The 23338-nt window shown below is 44.3% G+C and overlaps 1 protein-coding gene across 3 annotated transcripts; it reads left to right on the top strand.

The window, feature by feature from the left end:
- Positions 1–23: 23 nt before the first annotated feature.
- On the top strand, positions 24–23338 carry trim45 (tripartite motif containing 45). 3 transcript variants are annotated; one of them, XM_068651729.1, is made up of 9 exons: positions 24–840; positions 1631–1919; positions 1981–2126; positions 2511–2827; positions 4484–4613; positions 6263–6377; positions 8123–8249; positions 10261–10449; positions 12730–13257. In XM_068651729.1, the coding sequence occupies exons 1-8, from the start codon at positions 350–352 to the stop codon at positions 10413–10415; spliced, it is 1770 nt and encodes a 589-aa protein (XP_068507830.1). In that variant the 5' UTR covers positions 24–349; the 3' UTR covers positions 10416–10449; positions 12730–13257. The 3 variants fall into 3 exon arrangements, with proteins under 3 accessions (XP_068507830.1, XP_049585092.1, XP_049585091.1); XM_049729135.2 differs by lacking the exon at positions 12730–13257 and adding an exon at positions 10735–10791; XM_049729134.2 differs by lacking the exon at positions 12730–13257 and adding an exon at positions 13404–23338 and having other exon boundaries at positions 40–840.

Below are 23338 nucleotides of genomic sequence, written 5' to 3'. Positions count from 1 at the left end.
AGTATGAAAAGTTAGTGCATTCCTGCCAGTAGAGGGGATTGGTCTGGGTATGTTTGGTGTAAATATGAGGGTCCCTAAAAGTGTTCGGACCGCCCCTGCTGGACTTTGGCGCCCTTCCATTGGCCCACCGATGAAGAGGTGTCGGATGTCCCATTGGAGCCATGAAAACAGCAAGGACGGCATTCCGGTGGGATTTCAACGGATGCGATAAAGTTAAAAAAAAAAAAGGTTTTTGTTGGGATACATTTTCATGTGATTGGCTGTGGACATAACAAAGACCTTCCTTCAGTATTAGCGGCTTACAAACCATATTTATCCCCGAATTTGGTTTGTTTTTTCGGTACCAACAATGTCCGAAGAAAAGGATCATTCAGAACAGCTGACGGCAACCGAGCCAATAGCACCAGACGGACTGTCGGTGAACCCAAGGGCGGTTTGTAGCGTGTGTACGCGCTTGTACCGGGATCCTAAAATCCTGCCGTGCCTGCACACCTTCTGTCTGGACTGTATCCACCAGTTGGAGCCATTCTCGGTGGCCGCTGGTCGCCACCGGGATGGCCCAGAACAGGAGGGCGAGGACGGAGAAGTTACGAAAGAGGCGAGGAAAGAGAAACGGGTCAACGTCACGGTGCTCTGCCCCGACTGTGACTCCGAAGTGGACCTTCCGTCTTCGGGGCCTGCCGGGCTAAGCACCGACCACTTGGCGTTAGACGAAGTGTTTCTCGAGACCCTGGTTAGCAACGGCCCGCTTGAGTGTGACCTGTGTGGCGAAAGCCGGGCGGAGAGCCGCTGTGAGGTCTGCTGCGTCAACTTGTGCGAATTCTGTTTTCAAGCGCACAGGTACTTCCTTTCGCTATTATTATTTGCTTCCGTTTTACCTTCTTCTACTGTTTGCTTATGCGTTAAGTTTTTGTTTTTTCAAAAGATAATCTTTATTGAAAAACAAAAACGTGAATCAAAAGATAAAATAGTGGGACAGAACATGATCAATATTAGTCATTAATATTAAAACATGTCATTTTTGTACAAAACGAAACGCTTTACAAAATTGGTAAATGTCACTTTCAATTTGGTTTGTTTTCTTCTAGTACTACTACTACTACTAGAAATACATTTCTATACCATACTCTGATATATATTCTAAAACATTGGAAACTACTCGCTCAATTCTAAACTGTTAAATTGAATATCTTTAAATGTTGTCATTATTCCTTTACTACATTACAGCCATAATTTTTGTTCAAAATTTTGCATTAGTAAAACCCGGTGGGTCACCACCAAAGAAAATTGTTATGAAAACATTAGATACATTGAAGCAATGATGATATTGTCTCGATTTGATCGCAAATAACTCTTGCACTATGAAAATTATATGTTTAATTGAATACAAAGCTTCTGTTTAGGACAATGGCAAATGCTAATTTGTACCTTCTGTCATATAGTGGAAGAGTTTTTAATTGTTTTGCCTGCCACTCTCGCAGGCAGAGATAGATTAACTATGGCGCTTTATTTGTACTAAATATAATTTTGGAACAATTAAGTGCAACTGCATGGTTACTTTCTTGTGGATCATCTGATGATCTTTCACAGCAGACTAATCACTGATCTACATCGATGCTGTTATCCACAGGCGTCAGACGCGTACAGCGTCTCACCCTATTCAGCAATTGCAGGATTTCAAGTCTCGGGGTCGCCTCTGCCGTCCCGTCCTGTGTGCTGTCCATACTGGCCAGGAGCTGCGCCTCTTCTGCCAGCCTTGTGACCTGCCAGTGTGCCTGGAATGCGCCACAACACTGCACTCTGAGCACTGCTGCTGTCCCACCCATGAAGTCATTGGCTGCCAGAGAGACCGCATCAAGACGCTGGTCACTGTCCGCCTGCGACCTCACCTGCAAAGACTGGAGCAGACACTGCAGAAGGTGTGACGAGTTAGCACTGGCCCCTCCTCTTTCATTTGTTAAAAATTACAGTCTTTTCCAGGTGGAGGTTTCCCAGAAGGCTTTACAAATGAGAGTGGAAGCCACAGCCAATGAGATGAGGGCATTCGCTCGAGGCTATGCCAGTGCGGTGGAAGCTCACTGCCTGGCCTTGCTGCGTCGCCTGGACGAGCTTCACCTCCAATGCAGGTATGATACTAACATGCGGCTGAAAGACATGTCAGATGAAATGTTGCGTGACACTGTCACATGTATTACATATTGGATAATGGCTTACAGATGCTGGTTAACATGTTGGATTACATACTCCATGGCACGTTGGACTGACGTGTTGTTGCTTGACTTAATGACAGACTGGATAATGATGTTTATATTTCACCACACATGCTAAATGACAGTGAGCAATAATGAGCATTAACATCCTTGGCAACACTATTGGACAACATATAGGATGACATCATCGATGTTGGATAAAATGCCTGGGTGACATTGAGCTATGACTTCCTGCTGCAGCAAATGTTGAGTGTTAACATGCTGGATGATGACTTGAAAGCCTTTTCTGGTGTGTGGCAGGAACCAGCTGCATCTGCAGAAGGTGCAGCTGCAGCAGGCGCTGTCGGACGTCCGGGATGGCGTGGACTTTGCCGACAGGCTGCTGAGCTGTGGCTCGGACGTCGAGATCCTCAGTGCTAAGGGCGTGACGCTGAGAAGGCTGAGCAGCCTGGCGGAAGGCAGCTGTGATGACCAGCTGGCTGCCCTCGTCCCTGATGACGGCAGTGGTATCCGCTTTGATCCCCAGGGGATGGTGGGTGAGCTGAGCGGCTACCCAATGGTGGGTGTGATCCATTTTAAGGCTTTGGATCCCAACAAGTGCACTATAGATGGAGAAGGTGAGGAGATCAGGACAGAGATTTAGAATTCTGTGCTTCCAATCTGTATGCAATGACACTGTATTAACTCATCCGTAAGGACTTGCGCTTTGTAGCTGAAGGATCATGCTTCAAGTCCCATTGAATTGGTTGTTGGGGGATACTAATGGCACAGTGCCCTTGAGCAAGGCAACATGCAGGGATAAGAATCTTCCGCAGATCCGTGGATTTCCGTGTTTTTTTCCGTCAGGAGTATCATTTTCGTAAATCGTGTAGATCTGTTGAGAAAATTGTTTTTATATGGGGGGGGCGGGCGGCTGGCAGCAGAATTGCGACACAACAGCCGCCTTATTTTCGGCAGCATTTTGGCGCTACTTTCGTCACAACATTTGCCTACTCATTTGCCTAATTAGCAAATGTTTTAGCCCGCATGGCGAAATTTTAGAGAAAAAAGACGAGGATCGTGCCAGGGAAATAGACAAGTCGAACGGGATCAGGAACTGCTTCAGATGGGCATGGCTCAAGAGCAGCGTCATCTTACAACTCGGAACACAAAGACGCTCTTAAAGCAATGCGACAGTGAGCGCCCGGCGCGCTGCGGTTGTGCGATCGGACTGAATTGAGCTCCCTGCGCACTGAGGTCCACTTAAATTTTGGAAAGTACATCAAGACTTTAAAAATATTTTCTAAATTTCAGCGACGGCTCTGTCACAATAATGCGATCAGCGCGGTGCAGTTGCGCGGTCGCGACGTGCTACGGTTGCGCGATCGGACAAAATTAAGCTCCCTGCGCACTTATAGGTCCACTTGAATTTTGGAAAGTACATCAGGATTTTTAAAATATTTTCAAAATTTCAGCGACGGCTTTGTCACAATCATGCAACCAGCGCGCTGCAATTGCGCGGTCGGCGACGCGCTACGGTTGCGCCTTCGGCGGTGCGCTGTAATTGCACGATCGGACAAAAATGCCCAAATGAAAAAATGCTTAAAGTCTTGGAACGGATTAAAATTTTTTGATTTGTAATGGGAAAAATACATTCGGAATTCGACCGATTTGCTTCTCGAACCACCTTCTGGAACGGATTGTGGTCGAAAACCGAGGCTTGACTGTCATTCACCTTGGTAGCCCACCAAGCAGAAATATTTTTTTAACAGAACTGTTGAAATTGAGTGATGAAATTAATGGTTTTGGGGTTGCTATACTGCCAAAATCCAGGGGTTTCCAGGGAGCTTTCCCCCCTGATCCCCTTCCGGGGCGTTGCCCCTGGCCCCCTGTGGCCCCCAATAGGGGCCTGTGGCCCCTGCAGCCCCCAATGGGGGCCTGTGGCCCCCGGCCCACTGCGGCCCCCATTGAGGCAAGTGGTGGTGGGCACAGGCCCCCCCGATGGGGGGCCTTTGGACCCCTCAGTGGGGCATGCGGCCCCAGACCCCGGCTACTTTTCAGTGGTTTTTTTCATTTGCCGTTCTCATCCCTGAACATGTCTCAGACCCTTTCACTCTGACATTTCTCTGCATGGCTGCTTGTGTGTGATCTGGTTCTGTGTGATGTGAAACCCAAAAATATACAGTAAATTGAGTTTCAATCTCCTATTGAGTGATTATAATGAGTATTATAAAAAAATAAATGTTTTGTTTACTTAAAAAAATCTACCTGTCTACTCATCCCCATGTCCACAGGTCTTCAGCAGGCCAGTGAGGGCCAGCAGGCCCACTTCACCCTGGTTTGCAGAGACTCTGCCGGGGACCAGATGGCACATGGTGGGGATCCTGTCCTGGTCAGCATCGTCCACAGGGAGAGGAAACACTGGTGAGGGCACGTGCACCGTCCGTTTGGCCACTAGTCCGTCCGGCCGCCATCCATCCAATTTATTTAGACCGATTCAGAGTAATCATTAACAGTGAGCGCCAGGAATCCCCCGTGTAGCAGAATGTCCTGTTGCCCATTAGATAGGCTCTAGGTCACAGGTGTCAAACTCAAGGCCCGGGGGCCAGATGTGGCCCGCGAAGACAAATTGTCCATCAAATTCGTGTTATTACTAGCATTGCAAATTGTCTTCACTTTTAATAATATCTTTATTTTTAATATTTGACCAGTTTTTACTCATCTGATTTGAAAATGAGTTAACGTAATTTTCGGACTATAAGTCGCACCGGAGTATAAGTCGCACCAGCCATAAAATGCACAATACAGTGAAAAAAACATATATAAGTCGCACCGGAGTATAAGTCGCACTTTTAGGGCAAATTTATTTGTCAAAATCCAACACCAAAAACAGACATGAACCAGCAACAACAGGCTAAACGATACGGTATGCTAACGTGACATATACACAAACGAGGAGCTGAGAACGGGCCTGAGTAACATTCAGTTATTCAAATAAGTATTACATAAATAACACGTTTATCAAACCATCTGTGTCACTCCAATTCATTAAATCCATCGATCGTCCTTTATGTAAACAATGCCGCGTATGCGCTACATATGCGCCGCTGATGTCGGACTCGTAAGTTGCATTTCTAATTATTCCACAGACCCATATAATGATAGATTAAGTATATTTCAAATAATTATCATATAACAACAATATTATCAAACCATCTGTGTCACTCCTAATCATTAAATCCATCGATCAAATTCCTCGTCCTTTATGTCAACAACGCCGCACAGATCTAGTATACAACTATATTGTAGCGTTAACAAAGTACCAGGAAACACGTGGGTTTGGTAAACGGCTCTTTATTTAACAAAACAAGAGTTCAACGAGCCAACAACAACTACTGAACACTAACGATAAAAACATATACAAGTTGCTACACGAATTAAAATATATCAAATAACTATAAATGGATGGATGAAACCTTGTGTCACTCCAAATCATTAAATCCTTCAAACTTGGGGCCCTTCGTCATCTTCGTTATCCTGTGATAGAATCCTTTGTCCTTATGTAAACAACCGCCGTGCTGCTGACGTCACTTGCAGGTCAAATGACAGTAATCCCTTGCTACATCGCGGTTCGTTTATCACGGTTTCACTACATCACGGATTTTTGAATTTTGAAAATTTGAGAAAAAAATTCACATTTAAGTCGCTCCTGAGTATAAGTCGCCCCCCCACCCAAACTATGAAAAAAAACGCGACTTATAGTCCGAAAATTACGGTATTTGTCAGTTTGTTTTGTAGCTTTTACTGTATATAATATGAGGTGCTCATACATATATTTGGGTTGACAGTCATAATGGCCCACCGAAAGAAGCTATGACTACAATGCGGCCCGTGAATAAAATGAGTTTGACACCCCTGACAACCTAGAGTCTAGGTTTTCCACAAGTTACAACACTAATAAGGACAAACACTATAGAAAATGGATAGATGGATTGACTGAGGTCAAATCAAACACATTCTAAAATGCTGGACTCACAATGGTGAGCGGAAGAACACTTTTTTTTTTCTTTCAGTGCGGTGGAAAGCACAGTGGTGGACAACAATGACGGCTCTTACAACGTTTCCTACAGACCGGATGAGGCTGGAACGTACTCTGTGTGGGTTTGTGTCAAAGCTCAACATGTAAAGGTACACCATGAACCCATGTGACTGACTGAAGTATAGCTACAGTATGCACTGTTAGTGGGGAACAAATACTGCTATAGTACAAAAAGGTTAACCTGAAGACTATATCTGAAACACTCTCTAAAGTAGGGGTGGGCAAACTTTTTGACTGGCGGGCCGAATTTGGTTCTAAATTTTGATCGGGGGGCCGAACCAAAAATTTTGGGGCGGCTCGGTGGCGCACTGGGTAGCACGTCCGCCTCACAGTTACGAGGGTGCGGGTTCGATTCCACCTCCAGCCCTCCCTGTGTGGAGTTTGCATGTTCTCCCCGGGCCCGCGTGGGTTTTCTCCGGGCACTCCGGTTTCCTCCCACATTCCAAAAACATGCTTGGTAGGCCGATTGAAGACTCCAAATTGTCCCTAGGTGTGAGTGTGAGTGCGATTGGTTGTCTGTCTCTGTGTGCCCTGCGATTGGCTGGCAACCAGTTCAGGGTGTCCCCCGCCTACTGCCCGATGACGGCTGGGATAGGCTCCAGCACGCCCGCGACCCCCGTGGGGACTAAGCGGTTCAGAAAATGGATGGATGGATGGATGGATGGATGGATGGATGGATGGATGGATGGATGGATGGATGGATGGATGGATGGATGGATGGATGGATGGGGCCGAACCAGGAGCAGATGGATGTAGTGTTTGTGTGAAGTAATAGAATTAACATGTAAAGGTCATTGCATAAAAGGTTTGTACTTTAGTAGGTAGTAAAGTATGGATATTCAAAAAAAGCTTTTTGAAAACAAATGCATTTATTAACGGCATTAAAAAAATATTTCACCAAAAAACTACTATCACTGATTCTCATTAAATATGACAGTTATTATGAATAGTAGTTTCCATCACTTCAGCGCCTGCAGGTCAGATTTATGAAATATGTTTATCTAATGAGGCAAAATCACGTCAAACGGCAAACATTCTGACCAAATACATCATCTTGAAGAATCAGTGAAAGAATAGTACTTCTAAATTAAGTAATAAAGAAATCAATAGTATTGTTGGTCTCCCTTTTTTGCTAGTGCATCATGGTCTGGATTAAAATTTGTTGTGGTAATTCTTAGGATAGAGTGGAAGTGGAAGGATTCCAGGGGAAGGTTTGTGGATGGCATTAACTTAAAACTGTATCTGAAAGCTCAGCGCGCGAATTACGAGAATGACGTCACAGCCCACACTCGAAATTCGGCACTGATGGAACTAGAGCGCAGAGTGCGCCGCGTCCGTACTACTTAGTACGTACACACACTTGTGAGTGTGCACCGAGCTTTCTGACACGGCTTCGGGGAGTAAATGCGCGGGCAGGCGCTTCCCCATCTATTGGGGAAACATACTAATTTCAGGGAAAATGACCCAAAAAAAAGTTCAATAATACAATTTATTCAGGTTTGGCGGGCCGGATTAAACGGCCCCGTGGGCCGGATGTGGCCCGCGGGCCGTAGTTTGCCCATGTCTGCTCTAAAGTAATTCCACTTAAAACTTTCTTTTAACCTGGGATGAAACGTTGTTATTTTGTATGCTCTGTATTCTATGAAATATATTGCAAAAAGTGTAGATTAACTCATAGAAGATAAATGTACAACAATTTGAATTGTTGTAGTACATCTCCAAAAGTGGATCCATATTGTTAGCCTCAGGTACAGAGGTCAGCAATCAAGCACCTTGATGCCCCTTAGAATCAATAGTAGTTTGCTTCATAGAGCAACCTCTGTCCTGTCTGCAGGGTTCTCCGTTTGTTTTGAACGTGACAAAGAAGCTGAGGCATCACACTGGAATGTTCCACTGCTGCTCCTTCTGCTCCAGTGGAGGAGCCAAGGAGGCACGCTGTGGCTGTCCAGGAACTATGCCTGGTACAAGGAACCCCTAACATTACACTAATCTTGTCATACTCAACAACATACAGACTATTTTTTGATGACACAAATTAGTTAAACATTGCTGTCTGGGCCCCAGCAGTGTCTGAAATCAAACATAGTGTATCTCTGCTATCGTTCTGCTGCTGTAGCGTGCATTCCTGCTTTCATATGTATTTCTATTTCTCTACAACCCAAAATTCCACTCAACAAGCTCAACCAAATTAGGTCATGTGATCATTGCCCTTCAAAATAAAATGTCAATGCATCCAGGTTTCCAAATATCACAACTTAATTTTATATGCCCTGTTTTACACCCATTAATTATAATGGATTTATTCTTTGTATTTACCGTATTTGCCGGTGTATTGGTCGACCTTTTTCGATCCAAAATCGACCGAAAAAAATCGACCTCGACTTATACACCGAGTCATAAAATTTAACTTCGTATTCATCGCTTCAAATGTGATGGTAACCAAGGTCGTTTTTCATGCATCTCATTGTGCGTTGCACTTAGAAAATTTGAACCGGGCGGCGTGCGCGAGTGCGCGGCCCGCTGGAAGTCGAATGAGGCGCCGCGACCACCTCCGCGGTGCTTATAAACAGCCGATCCGCTCGGCGGGGGCTATTTTCGGCCACTTGGCTCGTGTGCACGGCCTCCCGGATGTGCCGGGCGGGTGCGCGAGCTCGCCGGCCGCTGGAAGTCGAATGAGGCGCCACGACCACCTCCGCGGTGCTTATAAACAGCCGATCCGCTCGGCGGGGGCTATTTTCGGCCACTTGGCTCGTGCGCACGGCCTCCCGGATGTGCCGGGCGGGTGCGTGAGCTCGCCGGCCGCTGGAAGTCGAATGAGGCGCCGCGACCACCTCCGCGGTGCTTATAAACAGCCGATCCGCTCGGCGGGGGCTATTTTCGGCCACTTGGCTCGTGCGCACGGCCTCCCGGATGTGCCGGGCGGGTGTGCGAGCTCGCCGGCCGCTGGAAGTCGAATGCGGCGCCGCGACCACCTCCGCGGTGCTTATAAACAGCCGATCCGCTCGGCGGGGGCTATTTTCGGCCACTTGGCTCGTGCGCACGGCCTCCCGGATGTGCCGGGCGGGTGCGTGAGCTCGCCGGCCGCTGGAAGTCCAATGAGGCGCCGCGATCTCCTCCGCGGTGCTTATAAAGTGCCGATCCGCTCGGCTTGGAGCTATTTCCGGCCTCCCGTTGGTGCCGGGCGGCGTGCGCGAGCTCGCCGGCCGCGATCTCCTCCGCGGTGCTTATAAAGTGCCGATCCGCTCGGCTTGGAGCTATTTCCGGCCTCCCGTTGGTGCCGGGCGGCGTGCGCGAGCTCGCCGGCCGCGATCTCCTCCGCGGTGCTTATAAACAGCCGCATGCGCACGGCCTCCCGGAATTTGAACACATTTCGTCAATAAATTTCGCATATTGAATTTTGAAGTTTAATATAATGCAACAATTGAGCTCGACTTATACAAAGGATATATCATAAAATCGTAAATTTCCGTCGAATTGTACACCGGCAAATACGGTACATTCCTGTGTATTGACCTTTTTGTTAAATTAAATAAAATAACTCTACTCTATTTTCATAAAATATATTTTGTGAATTTTATGGAATGTTATGGAAAGGTGGCAAGTATAAAGTGTATGCTGCCTTTAACCCAAAGTCAGTTAGGATAGGCTCCAGCTCTACCTAATAGGGGTAAGTGGTGGGAAAAAAATGGGCTAATAAATGTTTATTATAGTAAGAGTAAAAATGTCACACTTTTATATTTGGAAAGAAATTGACAAAGTGCATTTGCTCTTAATGTAGAATATGAAAGTGTGTAATTTTTTCTTTGTTTCTTGCTGATTTAGGATCTTAGGGAATAATTACGTAAAGCGGGTAACATTTCCTCCATCTAAGGGTATAAGATGTAAATGTATTAAGTGTAATTCTACACGCGATCAAAGGTTCATCCTTAGTTGAGGTCTCATGTTTTGATGATCTTGTGTTTATGTGTGTAGGAGGATTTCAAGGGTGCGGTCACAGCCATAAAGGTCATCCCGGAAAGCCGCACTGGTCGTGTTGTGGCAGCACCACGGAGAAATCAGAGTGTTTACCTGCCTGCGTGATTAAAGCCGTCTCTGCAGGCAAACACTTGCGCACTGTCGCGCTCTGAAGTTGGACGATGTGGCGATGATGGGCCCGGAACAGTAAGTCTGTCTACTTGACTGAGTTGCCAGTAAGCCATCTCCAAGAAATGAGAAACATTCTCCAGCTGTTACTTCTAGTGCCTTTATTATATAACAACACTGCCTTTGAAATTGAAACAACGCAACAAATAGTAAAATCAATTTGCCAATAAGCAAAAAAAAAAAAAAAAAAACTCCATTCCCATTATTGTTGCAGAATAATGTTCAAAATGCTTGCATATGTAGTGAGTCATCCATTCTTGGGAATGCCGTTTTTGTACAATTACATTTTAACTGTTGTTTCAGACTGGCATCTGAGATCTTTTGGTGCTGCTGTTGAGGCTCATTAAAGTCAAAGTCAGCTTTATTGTCAATTTCTCCACATGCCAAAGACACACAAAGAAACCGAAATTTCGTTCCCCTCTATTCCACGGTGACAAGACAAGGCCCACAATAGACAATCAAGTAAAACAAGTAAACAACAACGTGCTGAATAAATAACGAATAAATAACACAACAAATAAATAAATAAGAGGAGCAAAAAGGAGCAAGTGAGCGTACAGCAGACATTCTAGAAAAATAGCGCAACAGTGCCGCACGCTACACAGAAGGGGGTAGCGAGTTCAGGGTCCTAACAGCCTGGAGAAAGAAGCATCACTCGCAATCGAGGTTGCCTTGCGGGCGAGATGGGAGGTGTAAATGTCCTTCAGGGAGGGGAGCGAAGCACCAATAATCTTACCAGCCGTATTCACTATGCGCTCCAGGGCCTTCAAGTTCTGTTCAGTGCAGGTACCACCCCAGACAGCGATGCAACTGGTGAGGACGCTCTCAATGGTGCCACGGTAGAATGTAGACAGGACTGCCTGAGGAGCACATGCACGCCTAAGCTTCCGCAGGAAGTACAGGCGGCGCTGAGCTTTCTTTGCCAGTGACGCGGTGTTTGCGGACCAGGAGAGGTCCTCACTGATGTGCACCCCCAGGAACTTGGTGCAGCTCACCCTCTCCACCACAGCACCGTCGATGATCAGCGGCAGGTGTTTTGTGTGACCCTTCCGGAAGTCAACAACGATTTCCTTGGTCTTATTTACGTTCAGCAGGAGGTTGTTGTCCCTGCACCACGTGGTCAGAAGGTCAACTTCCGACCTGTACCGAGTCTCGTCGCCCTTCGTGATGAGACCCACCAGAGTCGTGTCGTCAGCAAACTTCACTATGCGGTTGTCGCTGTAGGTCGCAGTGCAGTCATGCGTCAGCAGGGTGAAGAGCAATGGACTGAGCACGCAGCCCTGGGGGGCCCCCGTGCTCAGCGTGATGCTGGCAGAGATTTTGTCGCCAACGCGCACCACCTGAGGCCTCTGACAGAGGAAGTCCAGTAGCCAGTTGCAGAGGGAGGTACTGAGGCCCAGCTCGTCGAGTTTGCAGATGAGTCGCTGCAGCACAATGGTGTTGAAGGCAGAGCTGAAGTCCACAAACAGCAACCTCACATATGAGTCCTTTCTCTCCAGGTGGGTGAGGGCCGAGTGGAGGGCAGAGCAGATGGCATCCTCTGAGGACCGTTTGGCACGGTACGCAAACTGGAAAGGGTCAATGGTGGGGGGGGAGAACGGATTTGATGTGCTCCATGACAAGCCGCTCAAAGCACTTCATGATGATGGGCGTCAGTGCCACGGGGCGGTAGTCATTGAAGCAGGACGGTGCAGGTTTCTTCGGCACAGGAACGATGGTAGCAGCCTTGAAACACGAGGGGACGATGGCCTGCTGCAGGGAAACGTTAAAGATGTCCGTGAAGACACCCGACAGCTGCCCAGCGCAGTCCTTCAGCGCTCGACCCGGGATGTTGTCAGGGCCCGCCGCCTTACGGGTGTCAATAGCGGCAAACGCCCTCCTCACTCCGTCGGCAGAGAGGCGCAGGGGCTGCTCGTGTGGGGGGGGAGTGGTCTTCAGCGGGCAAGTGCTGTTCTTCTGTGCTCCTCAGCGGGCTTGTAGTCCGTGATTGTCTGAATGCCCTGGCTACGTGCGTCCTTGCTGTCCTTGAAGTGGGTGGAGACCTTGCACGAAAACGCCTTTTTCGCTTCTTTGATGCCTTGGGACAGGTCGGCCCTCGCTGTCCTCAAACCAGGCTCATCCCCCGCTCTGAAAGCCTTGTCCCTGGCCCTCAGCAGTCTGAGGACAGCCCCTGTCAGCCACGGCTTCCAGTTCGCGCGAGTGACAACGGATTTTGAGCAAGTCACATCATCGATGCACTTTGTGATGTAAGAGGAAACAGAGTCAGTATACTCCTCTATGTCCGTCCGATCGTTGTAGGTGGCTGCCTGCTTAAACAAGTACCAGTCAGTGGTGTCGAAGCAGTCACGAAGTGCATCGGAGGCACCCTCAGGCCACACCCGAACCCGCCTCCGAACCGGCCTGGATGGATTAATGACCTCTTTCATGTGTGAATGGTAATGTCTTTGATCTGACTGAGATAAATACACTCTCATGACTCATTTCCCCTTCCATATTAGAAAAAGGCAGCTGTCTGTCTAGTTAAAACTATTTTATTAACTATATTTTAAGATCATTCCATGGGTCTTACAATTGCTGACACATATTGGATATACTACTGCCATGCTTACAGTTTACAAGCTCCCTTTCTTCAGTCCTTACAATTTGACAATTTTTATGACAAATGTTTTTGAAGTATGAGAGATTTTCTCCAATGAAAGCAACTGTTGCCAAATGTTGCCATAAATGCTATTATTACACACTGTTCTATCACCCAATGTGCATGTTTTTCCACTGAAATTGTACTACATTCTGTACATTGTAATAAACAATCAGGTGTGTGTCTTATGTGTGATATATTATTGCTCCTGTTCTCTCAAAATTTTTGTTAGTCATTAGGTTAGATCACTTTGTCCTGGATATTTGTTTTATATTAATGATGGCAAATGCCCTTTCGAAATGAATCAAGTGTTCCTATCTTCTTTTACCACCAGGTGGCAGGAGATTTTTTTTCACTCTGCGGACTTCCATCCATCCGTCCATTTTCTGTACCGCTTTGTCCCCACGGAGGTCGCGGGCTTGCTGGAGCCAACCCAGCTGTCATCGGGCAGTAGGCGGGGGACACCCAGAACTGGTTGCCAGCCAATCGCAGGGCGAACAATCATCCGCACTCGCACCTAGGGGCAATTTGGTCATACCAAGCATGTTTTTGGGGATGTGGGAAGAAACCGGAGTACCCGGAGAAAACCCACGCGGACACGGGGAGAACATGCAAACTCCACACAGGGAGGGCCGGAGGTGGACTCAAACCCGCACCCTCCTTACTGTGAGGCGGACGTGCTAGCTAGCCAGTGCTCCACCGAGTCGCCACTCTGCAATCTTTTCCTGGATAAATGCTCACTCACGTTTACGGTGACCGCGGTTGATTTATATGAGGGCTCAAATTTTTTTTTTTTTTTTTTTTTTTTTTTTTTTTTTGAGGCAAGGCCACATCGTAGTTGTAGCATTTTTCAGAGGGTCGTTATGACTGAACGCAAATACAGCCGCGGAAAGAAATAAGATACCACCCTATTTTCTTCAGTTTAATTTTCATTTTAAAAGCATTGTACAGCTTAAGGTACATTTGTTTAACAATAAAAACAAAAACAGGCCATGATGAACAGTTGAAATCAAGAGCTTTTTTTTTTTTTTATAAAAAGATCACGTCATAAATTCTTAAATAAATAGCTTGGCATTGCACTACCCAAATATTGCTTTAGGACATTTCACGTTTTCTTTTGTGAACAAGGTGGACTATTTTTTGTCATTGCCTCATATTACACTATGTGCAAATTAATGAACATACAAATTGATTAACTAGTTTTGACATTGAACATACAAATTGATTAACTAGTTTTGAAATCAGAGGCTGTTAAGTTCTGCAGGACCTTAGCCTGGTTCTTTTATCTTTAACGCTCGTTACACTAATAATAATGACCTGAAGACTGCATATTCTCAGTTGAACTATTTTAGTTAAATGATTCATCTGAGAGGGTGTCCAAACTTTTCTCAAGGAGGGCCAGATTTGATAAAGTGAAGGGGCCCAGGAGCCAATAGTTTTGTTGGACAGTTTTTAACTACAAAAATTTCATGTAAATACATAGTTATAAAACAAATTTCATTGTCACAATTGTCTTTATTTTTTAAATGACAAAATAACCAGATATAAGCCACTCAGGCAGATGTGAACAACTCTAAAAACAAATTATGCCTTTCATTTATATCTGAAGAGTCAGATAACATTGAACAAACTGTATGAAATACCTTAAATTTACATGAGCTTAAACTTATTTTTGCCTCATAAACATTTTAAACAGGAGTTATAAGTAATGCAAGCAAGGTGAAAGCAAGAGAAATATCACAGCTTGCAAGATAACGGCCCGGCTCAAGTCATGGATGCCAAAGAGACCTAATCTAACAATTCCCTTATTTTAGTGACTGTAAATGTCACTCAATTTAGCTTGAGCTTTGGTGTAAAATGTATAATATCAATAGTCAGTCTTATATTTGTGGCATATAACATATAGCAGTGACATCACATCATATTTCTTCAACTTAATGTGGGTGCATTGCCACCCAGTGTTCAGAAAGAGACCCTACAGCTGACAACCTAAATAAACGTTAACTTGAGGCATTCTTATTTTCCTTCTACACCTTTTTATTACACATCTCCTGAGTGAAATTAATCGTTAAAATGTTCATTTTAAACTAATAATCCATCAGAATTGGGACAAGAATATGCCACCGCTTTAAACCCATACGAAACTCCATTCTGATTTTCCCTGTGAGTATTTTCATGCCATTTGGTAATTTGGTTTCATTCTAATTGGAGCAAAAGGCTGTATGTAAACTTGATTTCGGATTATGTTTGTGTTCAATCAGTAAAGAACATTTGCAAACATCACTTGGGGAAAATAATGAGGCACATTTCCACTTGTTTTCTGACAGTGACCAAAAAAATAAATGAATCACAATTTGTGCAATTCCTCAACACAATTGCGTGAATTACTTGAAGCAATGCCTTGCTTGAGAATAATAAAGGGATTTAATTTTTCTATTTCAATAAAAATCTTATTTGCTAATTAATTGGAAAAAAATCAACTAATTAATCGAGAAAAATAGCCGTTGTAGCTCTAAAACTGAAAATTTTACAATCAATCCATGTGATCACACTCATGGATGATTGGTATCAGTTTTGGCATCCTAAAACCGTGATCAGAATATTTTCAAAAAAATACCACAACTTGAATCCTAAAATATAAATCATGAATTTTGTTGATTTTACGGATCTGTCATTGAAAAGTAACTCCTGATTTGTACTCCGGAGTTTTGTACCGGTAGTACAATTTTTTTTTTTTGAGGAGGCGCATTTTATGACATTCATAAGTATTATACATTATATTATATTTTTTATAGATTAATTATAGAACAGTACCCCACAACCTGGAAAGCAGTTCTCATCAATCTGTTACATGCAACTATGGACGCCGAAGCCCACTGACACCCTCCTACTAGTTCTGAGGCAAAATGTCTGCACAGTAATGATAGTACGATGTGGCATTTGTGACTGTATTTTAATTTGGATGTTGATATACAGTCTTGAAAAAGATGTATTCCTCTGAGAATGGGACTGGATTTATGGGCCTTGTCCTCGCCCCTGGCCCCACATCCTTTCTGATCTGCTTTTACTATGAAGACCCCTCGACCCTTGGCGAAATTAGAAAACTTCAGAATGGTATGTCTCGCGCCCATCCCATCCCACATTGTTCCTTCCAAATCACTATATTTAATTGGACGAGTGCAAATGGTTGTTTGTCTCTGTGTGCCCTGCGATTGGCTGGCAACCGGTTCAGTGTGTCCCCCGCCTACTGCCCGATGACAGTTGGGATAGGCTCCAGCACACCTGCGACCCCCGTGGGGACTAAGCGGATCAGAAAATGGATGGATGGATGGATGATGACAAGGCCAAGTCCGAGCATTCACATTCCTCAGTTTATTCATATAAACATCTTAATCCATTCAAGTTGTAGGTCTTAAGTTGTTGGTTTTGCATTTTAAAAAACAAGGTATTCTGATTAATATTACATGTATATGAAAAAAGAATAAAGACATGTCAAGTCAAGTCAATTTCAATCATATAGCCCTTAATCACAAACATGTCTCAAAGAGCTTCACATGGCCACAGTTGACAGTTATTCGCTGGAGGCTTTCATGTTAGCCTTATGCTGTGTTGAGCGAAAGCCAATGTCAAAGGCACTGCCCATCACTGATACCCATAGGCCCATATACAGTATGGATGGAAATATCAAGCTACAGTCTAGAAGTTCAAATCCACCTTACTTCGTCCTACAAAGAATGATTCCTGAAATCCTACAGGCTGCAGATCTTGGTTTACAGTATAAATTATATCTGACTCATCCTTGTTACAATAATCTCCTTGAGGCAATGTTCTAGGCGAATTCCCCAAGAATATCCATCCATTTTCTGAACCGCTTAGTCCCCACGGGGGTCGCGGGCGTGCTGGAGCCTATCCCAGCTGTCATCGGGCAGTAGGCGGGGGACACCCTGAACCGGTTGCCAGCCAATTGCAGGGCACACAGAGACAAACAACCATTCGCACTCGCACTCACACCTAGGGACAATTTGGAGTGATCAATCGGTCTACCAAGCATGTTTTTGGGATGTGGGAGGAAACCGGAGTGCCCGGAGAAAACCCACGCGGGCTCGGGGAGAACATGCAAACTCCGCACAGGGAGGGCCGGAGGTGGAATCGAACCCGCACCCTCCTAACTGTGAGGCGGACGTGCTACCCAGCGCGCCACCGAGCCGCCTTCCTCAAGAATAGAAAATGTCTAATCAAACACACAGCAATACATTTACTTTTCATTGCTATAATTGTAGTTGTATGCTTATGCCTGTGAGCACATTCCCCATTCAACAATCCAGTGGCACGAATCCAAGAATAATAAGTCGATGATCTATTTCGGAGCGATGCTGACTGGATTCCACCATTATGGCTTCCAGAATGGCTCTTTACTTCATGTTAGACATCTGTTTTTCCAAAGTAATAAAACTTTTAAACAGGTACAGTATATTCAAACAATGAAGAACTTGGTTTCTAAAAACTGCTAAGATTAAGAGCAATTTCTGAAGCAAGATGGCTATTGAACCGTATACGTTTGATATTTGAGTATTTATCTCCAGTCCAAATGATACTCTCTGACTGTCATCCCCACACATAGCCTGACATCAAATGTGTGATCATGCTTTGTCACCTAAAATGGGACATTTTGACACTTTCATAGTGCTAAAAGCCAAGTTGTCAGGTAATGACTTAAGCACTATGTTGGAGTTGCCTAAGAAGTTTTTGTTTGGTCATTTTGTAAGACACACAATGAAGATGTGTCACGTGCGGAATGAAGCAGGGCGACCAAATGCAGCTTGGACCAGGGTTTATTAAAAAGAAAATGGTGGCGGAGGAGAGGATAATATGAACAAACAGGCAGGATAACATGGCAGGACAGGGAGGCAAACAGGTAGGAACAAACAGCAAAGCAGGTGGGGACAATCAGGGCCAACAGGAAAACAGGGACTTTCAACATCAGTTAATGTGATGGTATCTTACAAATGTCAATCACATGTTGGAATACTTTTGTTCACATGAACAATGAGTGGGTTCATGCCACCTTCAAAGTTGTGTATCAAATCTATAGAGGTAAATATCTGTAAATAGAAGCAATTACTCGTCTTGAACAAATCAAAGTGTTTTCAGTCTGTAGCATAAATAAAGGAACTTTCCTCATGGTTCCACTGCTTTTAGAGTGGTGCTCACTTCGCGTGATGGATTTGGAGCAGCGATGAGGGTTACCTCCTTACAGTAAATGCTTCCAACATTTGAACATTGACCTAGCCAGTGACATTGTGGTTTGCTTCTTTACTAGAATTATCATATATTATGTATATTTCTACTTGACTCCTTTACTGGTCAGGACATGGCAAGGATAATCAGGATAAACAAATAGGTCAAAGTATCTGCATACAGTGTTAAATTTACTTTGCTAAAGAACAAGATTTTTTTTCTCGTCATTTTTAGTGCATAATTATATAGTGCTGGGTTATGAAAACACTTGCCTCCCCTCAGCAGCTGTTCATGTACTGGAGTGTAGCAGTGTCAACCTTAACCTTACAACTCCTAAAGAAGGTTATGGGTTCAAGGCCAGGAGACTATTTCCTATGAGTGTTGTTAATTTACACAATCTACTTAATTTTTTTTTGCAAGTTCTTCCTAGGTAAGTACTAGGTAGCCCGAAGAAAAACATAACTAACCCTCAGTTAAAAGGGGTAGACTTACTGAGTTCTCACACATTTCTCATCGACTACACAATAACTGCCATATTGGCATTTATTTTCATGGTATTCAGCAAATGTCTAGCTACCCTGTAACTTCATATTAATACCTTCTAAGAACACAGTTCATTCATTCCATGTTGTGGGATCAGTGGCTGTCCTTTCTTAGTGCCAGTTATAAGGAAAAACATCCATCCAACCATTATCCGAACACCTGATCCACATGAGGGTCACGGGTAAGCTGGAACCTATCCCAGCTGACTATGGGCAGTAGGCGGGGTACACACTGAACTGGTTGCCAGCCAATTGCAGGGCACACATAGACAAACACCCATTTATGCTCACATTCACACCAATGCCTACAATTTGGAGTGGTCAATTGGCCTGCCATGCATGTCTTTGGAATGTGGGAGGAAGCCGGAGTACTCAGAGGAACCCCACGCAGGCACAGGGAGAACATGAAAACTCCAAACAGGAAGGCCAGAGCTGGAAGCCCGCCCCTCTGACCTGTGAGCTGACGTGCTGACAAGCGCGTCACTGTGCCACCCAAAGGAAAAATATAAAAAAACCTAAAGGAGAAGCTGACCAAGAAGGTCATGTCCTTCTAGCCCAGGGGTGGGCAAACTTTTTGACTTGCGGGCCGAATTGGGTTCTAAATTTTGACCGGGGGGCCGAACCAGGAGCAGTTGGATGTAGTGTTTGTGTGAAGTAATATAAACGAGGTTTTGGCCTTTAGTAGGTAGTAAAGCATGGATATTCAAAAAAAGTTTTTTGAAAACAAATGCATTTATTAACAGCATTAAAAAAAAAAAATCCCTAAAAAAACTGCTATCAGTGATTCTCATAAAATACGACACTGTTATTATGAATAACAGTCTCCATCACTTCAGTGTCTGCAGGTCAGATTAATGAAAGATGTTTATCTTATGAGATCACATCAAACGGCAAACATTCTGACCAAATATACCATCTTGAAGAATCGGTGAAAGCATACATCCAAATAAAGTAATCAAAACGGCAACACGGTGAGGGGTATCTGAAAATCAGAGCAGAGTTTTAACTCACAAACACCTAATAACAGAGGTGAGGAAACGGGAAACACTTCCTTAAAGTAAGCCTTAAGAACTCACAAACAGGTGGTGCATCAATGTCCTTGAGCATCCTGCATTGTTTGAAAATGAGAATGGTCGCTAATTTCAATCCCTGCTATTTGTACAGATCATATTCAAAATGCATTTTTTTTTACAACAAACTTGAAAGCCTCCCTTTCATTTTCAGTGGTCTCCCTTTTTTTGCTAGTGTGTCATAGTCTGGAGTAAAATTTGTTGTGGCAATTCTTAGGAGAGATCCGAGGTGTTGGTCCGTTTACCTAGATCTGTGACGGGTTGATGTTGATGTGGCTGAACGTCACGTCGCGTACGTCGAGCCAAATTGGCCACTGTTTTGAAACACTCGGCACTCAGTGTCCACCTTGCTTTTCCTTGGGCGACTCATTTTAATGGAAGGATTCCAGGGGAAGGTTTGTGGGTGGCTTTAGCGTAAAACTGTATCCGAAAGCTCGGCGCGCAAATTACAAGAATGCTGTCGTCACAGCCCACCCTCTAAATTCGGCACTGAGACAAATAGAGCGCGAGTGTGTTCTTATGTTATTTTTCCTGTGTTGTTTACTTGTATGTGCGTTGTGAACTCTGTCTTGTCACCCTGGGATAGTGAGAAACGTAATTTCGATCTCTTTGTGTGTCTTGACATGCGGAGGAATTGACAATAAAGGAGACTTTGACTTTGACTTTGACCATTTCCGTACTACTGAGTACGTACACGCACTTGTGAGTGTGCACCGAGCTTCCGGTAGTAAATGCGCAGGCGAGTGGTTCCCCATCTACTGGGGAAACGCAGTCATTGCAGGCAAAATGACCGAGAAAAAAAAAAAAAAAAAAGTTTAATAATACAATTTATTTAGGGTTGGCGGGCCGGATTAAACGGTCCCGTGGGCCGGATGTGGCCCGCGGGCCGTAGTTTGCCCATACCTGTTCTAGCCCCTCCCTCTTCAACACATAAGCTTTTAATAAAAAGATCTCTGTGACTTCATTGCAATGACAGCATTCCTCAACACCCCTCTCATGATGGGGCTCTCAGATCAGCCGCCTGCTTTTGTGCCTGGCAATAGCGGCTAACATACAAGAGGTCATGACGCGGGTTTGGGACTGACCCTGGACCCAAGCAGAGCTACAATGCTGGCCTTCATGGTCTACATCCCACAGGCAAGATGATCATAATTCTCCTAGTGAGAGCTAGTCTGACCATGTCTGAAGCAGCCGGATGGCCCCAAAAGTTATATAGGGGGATTAAGTAACCCCCAACTCAAACACGGGTCACATCCCTCTGATCTCAATGGGCATACATACCTCAATAGAGGAAGTCTTTGATGAAAAAATTAGTCAGGCCAAGAACGAAAATCACAGAAAGCTTCATGTGTGATTCCCTTTATTATGATGGCCTGCCCTCGAAGGTCAAAGAGAAAGGACATCACACACTCCGTTTTTCATCTGTACATTCTGTTATATTGAAACTACAAAATAACACTCAATGTGTTCTTCATCTAAACATCATACTACTTATACTCAAGAACTAATAGGAGAAATTTTGTCTTTCCGTATCTATCGTATTTGCTTCATAGCGGGTCTATTCATGGTAATTGGACCCTGTGCCTCTGCATGTGTTGTTTTGCCTGATGGTGGCCATGTTGCGAGTTGGGACTCATACCAAGAAACAGTGTTTTTCTCAGAGGGGCATCTCCTTTTACATCTTCACTGTGAAATGAACAGTAAGTTACAATTCATCCAGAACGTATTCACAGTGCTTAACTACTATTTCCACATTTTATGTTACGGCCTCTTTCCAAAATGAGAAATTTCACTTCAAAAGTATACACACACCTCATGATGATGAGTACTTTAATAAGAAATGACTTTCTAAAAGTTAGATTTTTTCATCTTTATTACTCAATCATGGTCATTTTATTGTCATATACCATTTAGAAATAGCCATTATAAATGGAAAAATTAGCAAGTACCGTATTTTCCGGACTATAAGTCGCTCCGGAGTATAAGTCGCACCAGCCATAAAATGCCCTAAAAAGTGAAAAAAAAACATATATAAGTCACTCCGGAGTATAAGTCGCATTTTGGGGGCAATTTATTCGACAAAATCCCACACCAAAAACAGTCATGAACGAGCAGTCAGGCTAAACGATAGCAACAACAGGCTAAAGTTTAGCCGCTAAACGATAGGTATGCTAACGTGACAAACACAAACAAAGAGCTGAGAACGGGCCTAACGTAACATATAGAGTGATTAAGGACAACTATTACATGAATAACATGTTTATAAAACCATCGGTGTCACTCCAATTTATTAAATAGCAACAACAGGCTAAACGATAGGTATGCTAACGTGTCAAACACAAACAAAGAGCTGAGAACAGGCCTGACGTAACATATAGAGTGATTAAGGACAACTATTACATGAATAACATGTTTATAAAACCATCGGTGTCACTCCAATTTATTAAATCCATCGATCGTTCTTTGTCAACAGTGGCTGAGGGCGCTTGCACTTCAAAATATTCCACAGGCTCGTATAACGATAGATAAACTATATTTCAAATAACTATAATATAAGCCAATAATATTATCAAACCATCCGTGCACTTTAAATCCATTAAATCCATCGATCAAATTCCTCGTCTTTTGTCAACATCGCTGCGCGTGCGCCCTGACGTCAGCCTCGTCTTTATTCCACAGATCTAGTATATAACTATATTGTAGCGTTAACAAAGTACAAGGATAGACTTGGGTTTGGTAAACGGCTCTTTATTAAACAAAACAAACTTCCAAGCGTGTGGCGGCGTGGACTTCCAGACACGAGAGCTCCATGGCATAGGACCGGGCGTGCGTAATGGCCATGTCCGAGCCCCATGCACTGTTTGCGGACAGCCACTCGGCCGAGCACCGGCCCCCGACTCAGTAGAGTAGGACCGGGCGTGCGTAAAAGCCATAATAGTTTTTCAAACCTTCTATGTCACTCCAAATCCTTAATTCCTTCAAACTCTTTGTCCTCCGTGTCACTTAGAAATGATCACCGGTAATGATGCCGGTAGTCCTTACGTGGGTACGTTTGTCCTTTATGTAAACAACCGCCGCGCTGCGCCGTGCCACTGACGTCACTTGAAATAGTAATCCATTGGTACATCACGGTTCTCCAAACTTTCTTTCTGATGCTCGATTACTGTTTTCTGCTGCATATTTTACAACTTGAAGTTTGTAACCTGCAAAATATGAGTTTCTTTTTGGTGCCATTTTTCTTAAGCCCACCCAGTTGATGAGTCACGGCCAACGGTGAAATTTAGAGCGCCCTCATCCAGTTTCGTCTGAAAATATAATTTTTTTTCAGATGTGGTTAATTGTTTTGTTTATTTGGTTGTTTTATCAAAGTCAAAGTCTGCTTTATCGTCGATTTTTTTTCATATACTAAGACACACAAA

Source organism: Syngnathus scovelli, chromosome 8 (assembly GCF_024217435.2).
Source record: "Syngnathus scovelli strain Florida chromosome 8, RoL_Ssco_1.2, whole genome shotgun sequence".
NCBI classification, from domain to species: domain Eukaryota; kingdom Metazoa; phylum Chordata; class Actinopteri; order Syngnathiformes; family Syngnathidae; genus Syngnathus; species Syngnathus scovelli.
The sequence above is the reverse complement of the archived record's forward strand: the minus strand, read 5'-3'. Positions and strand labels throughout refer to the sequence as shown.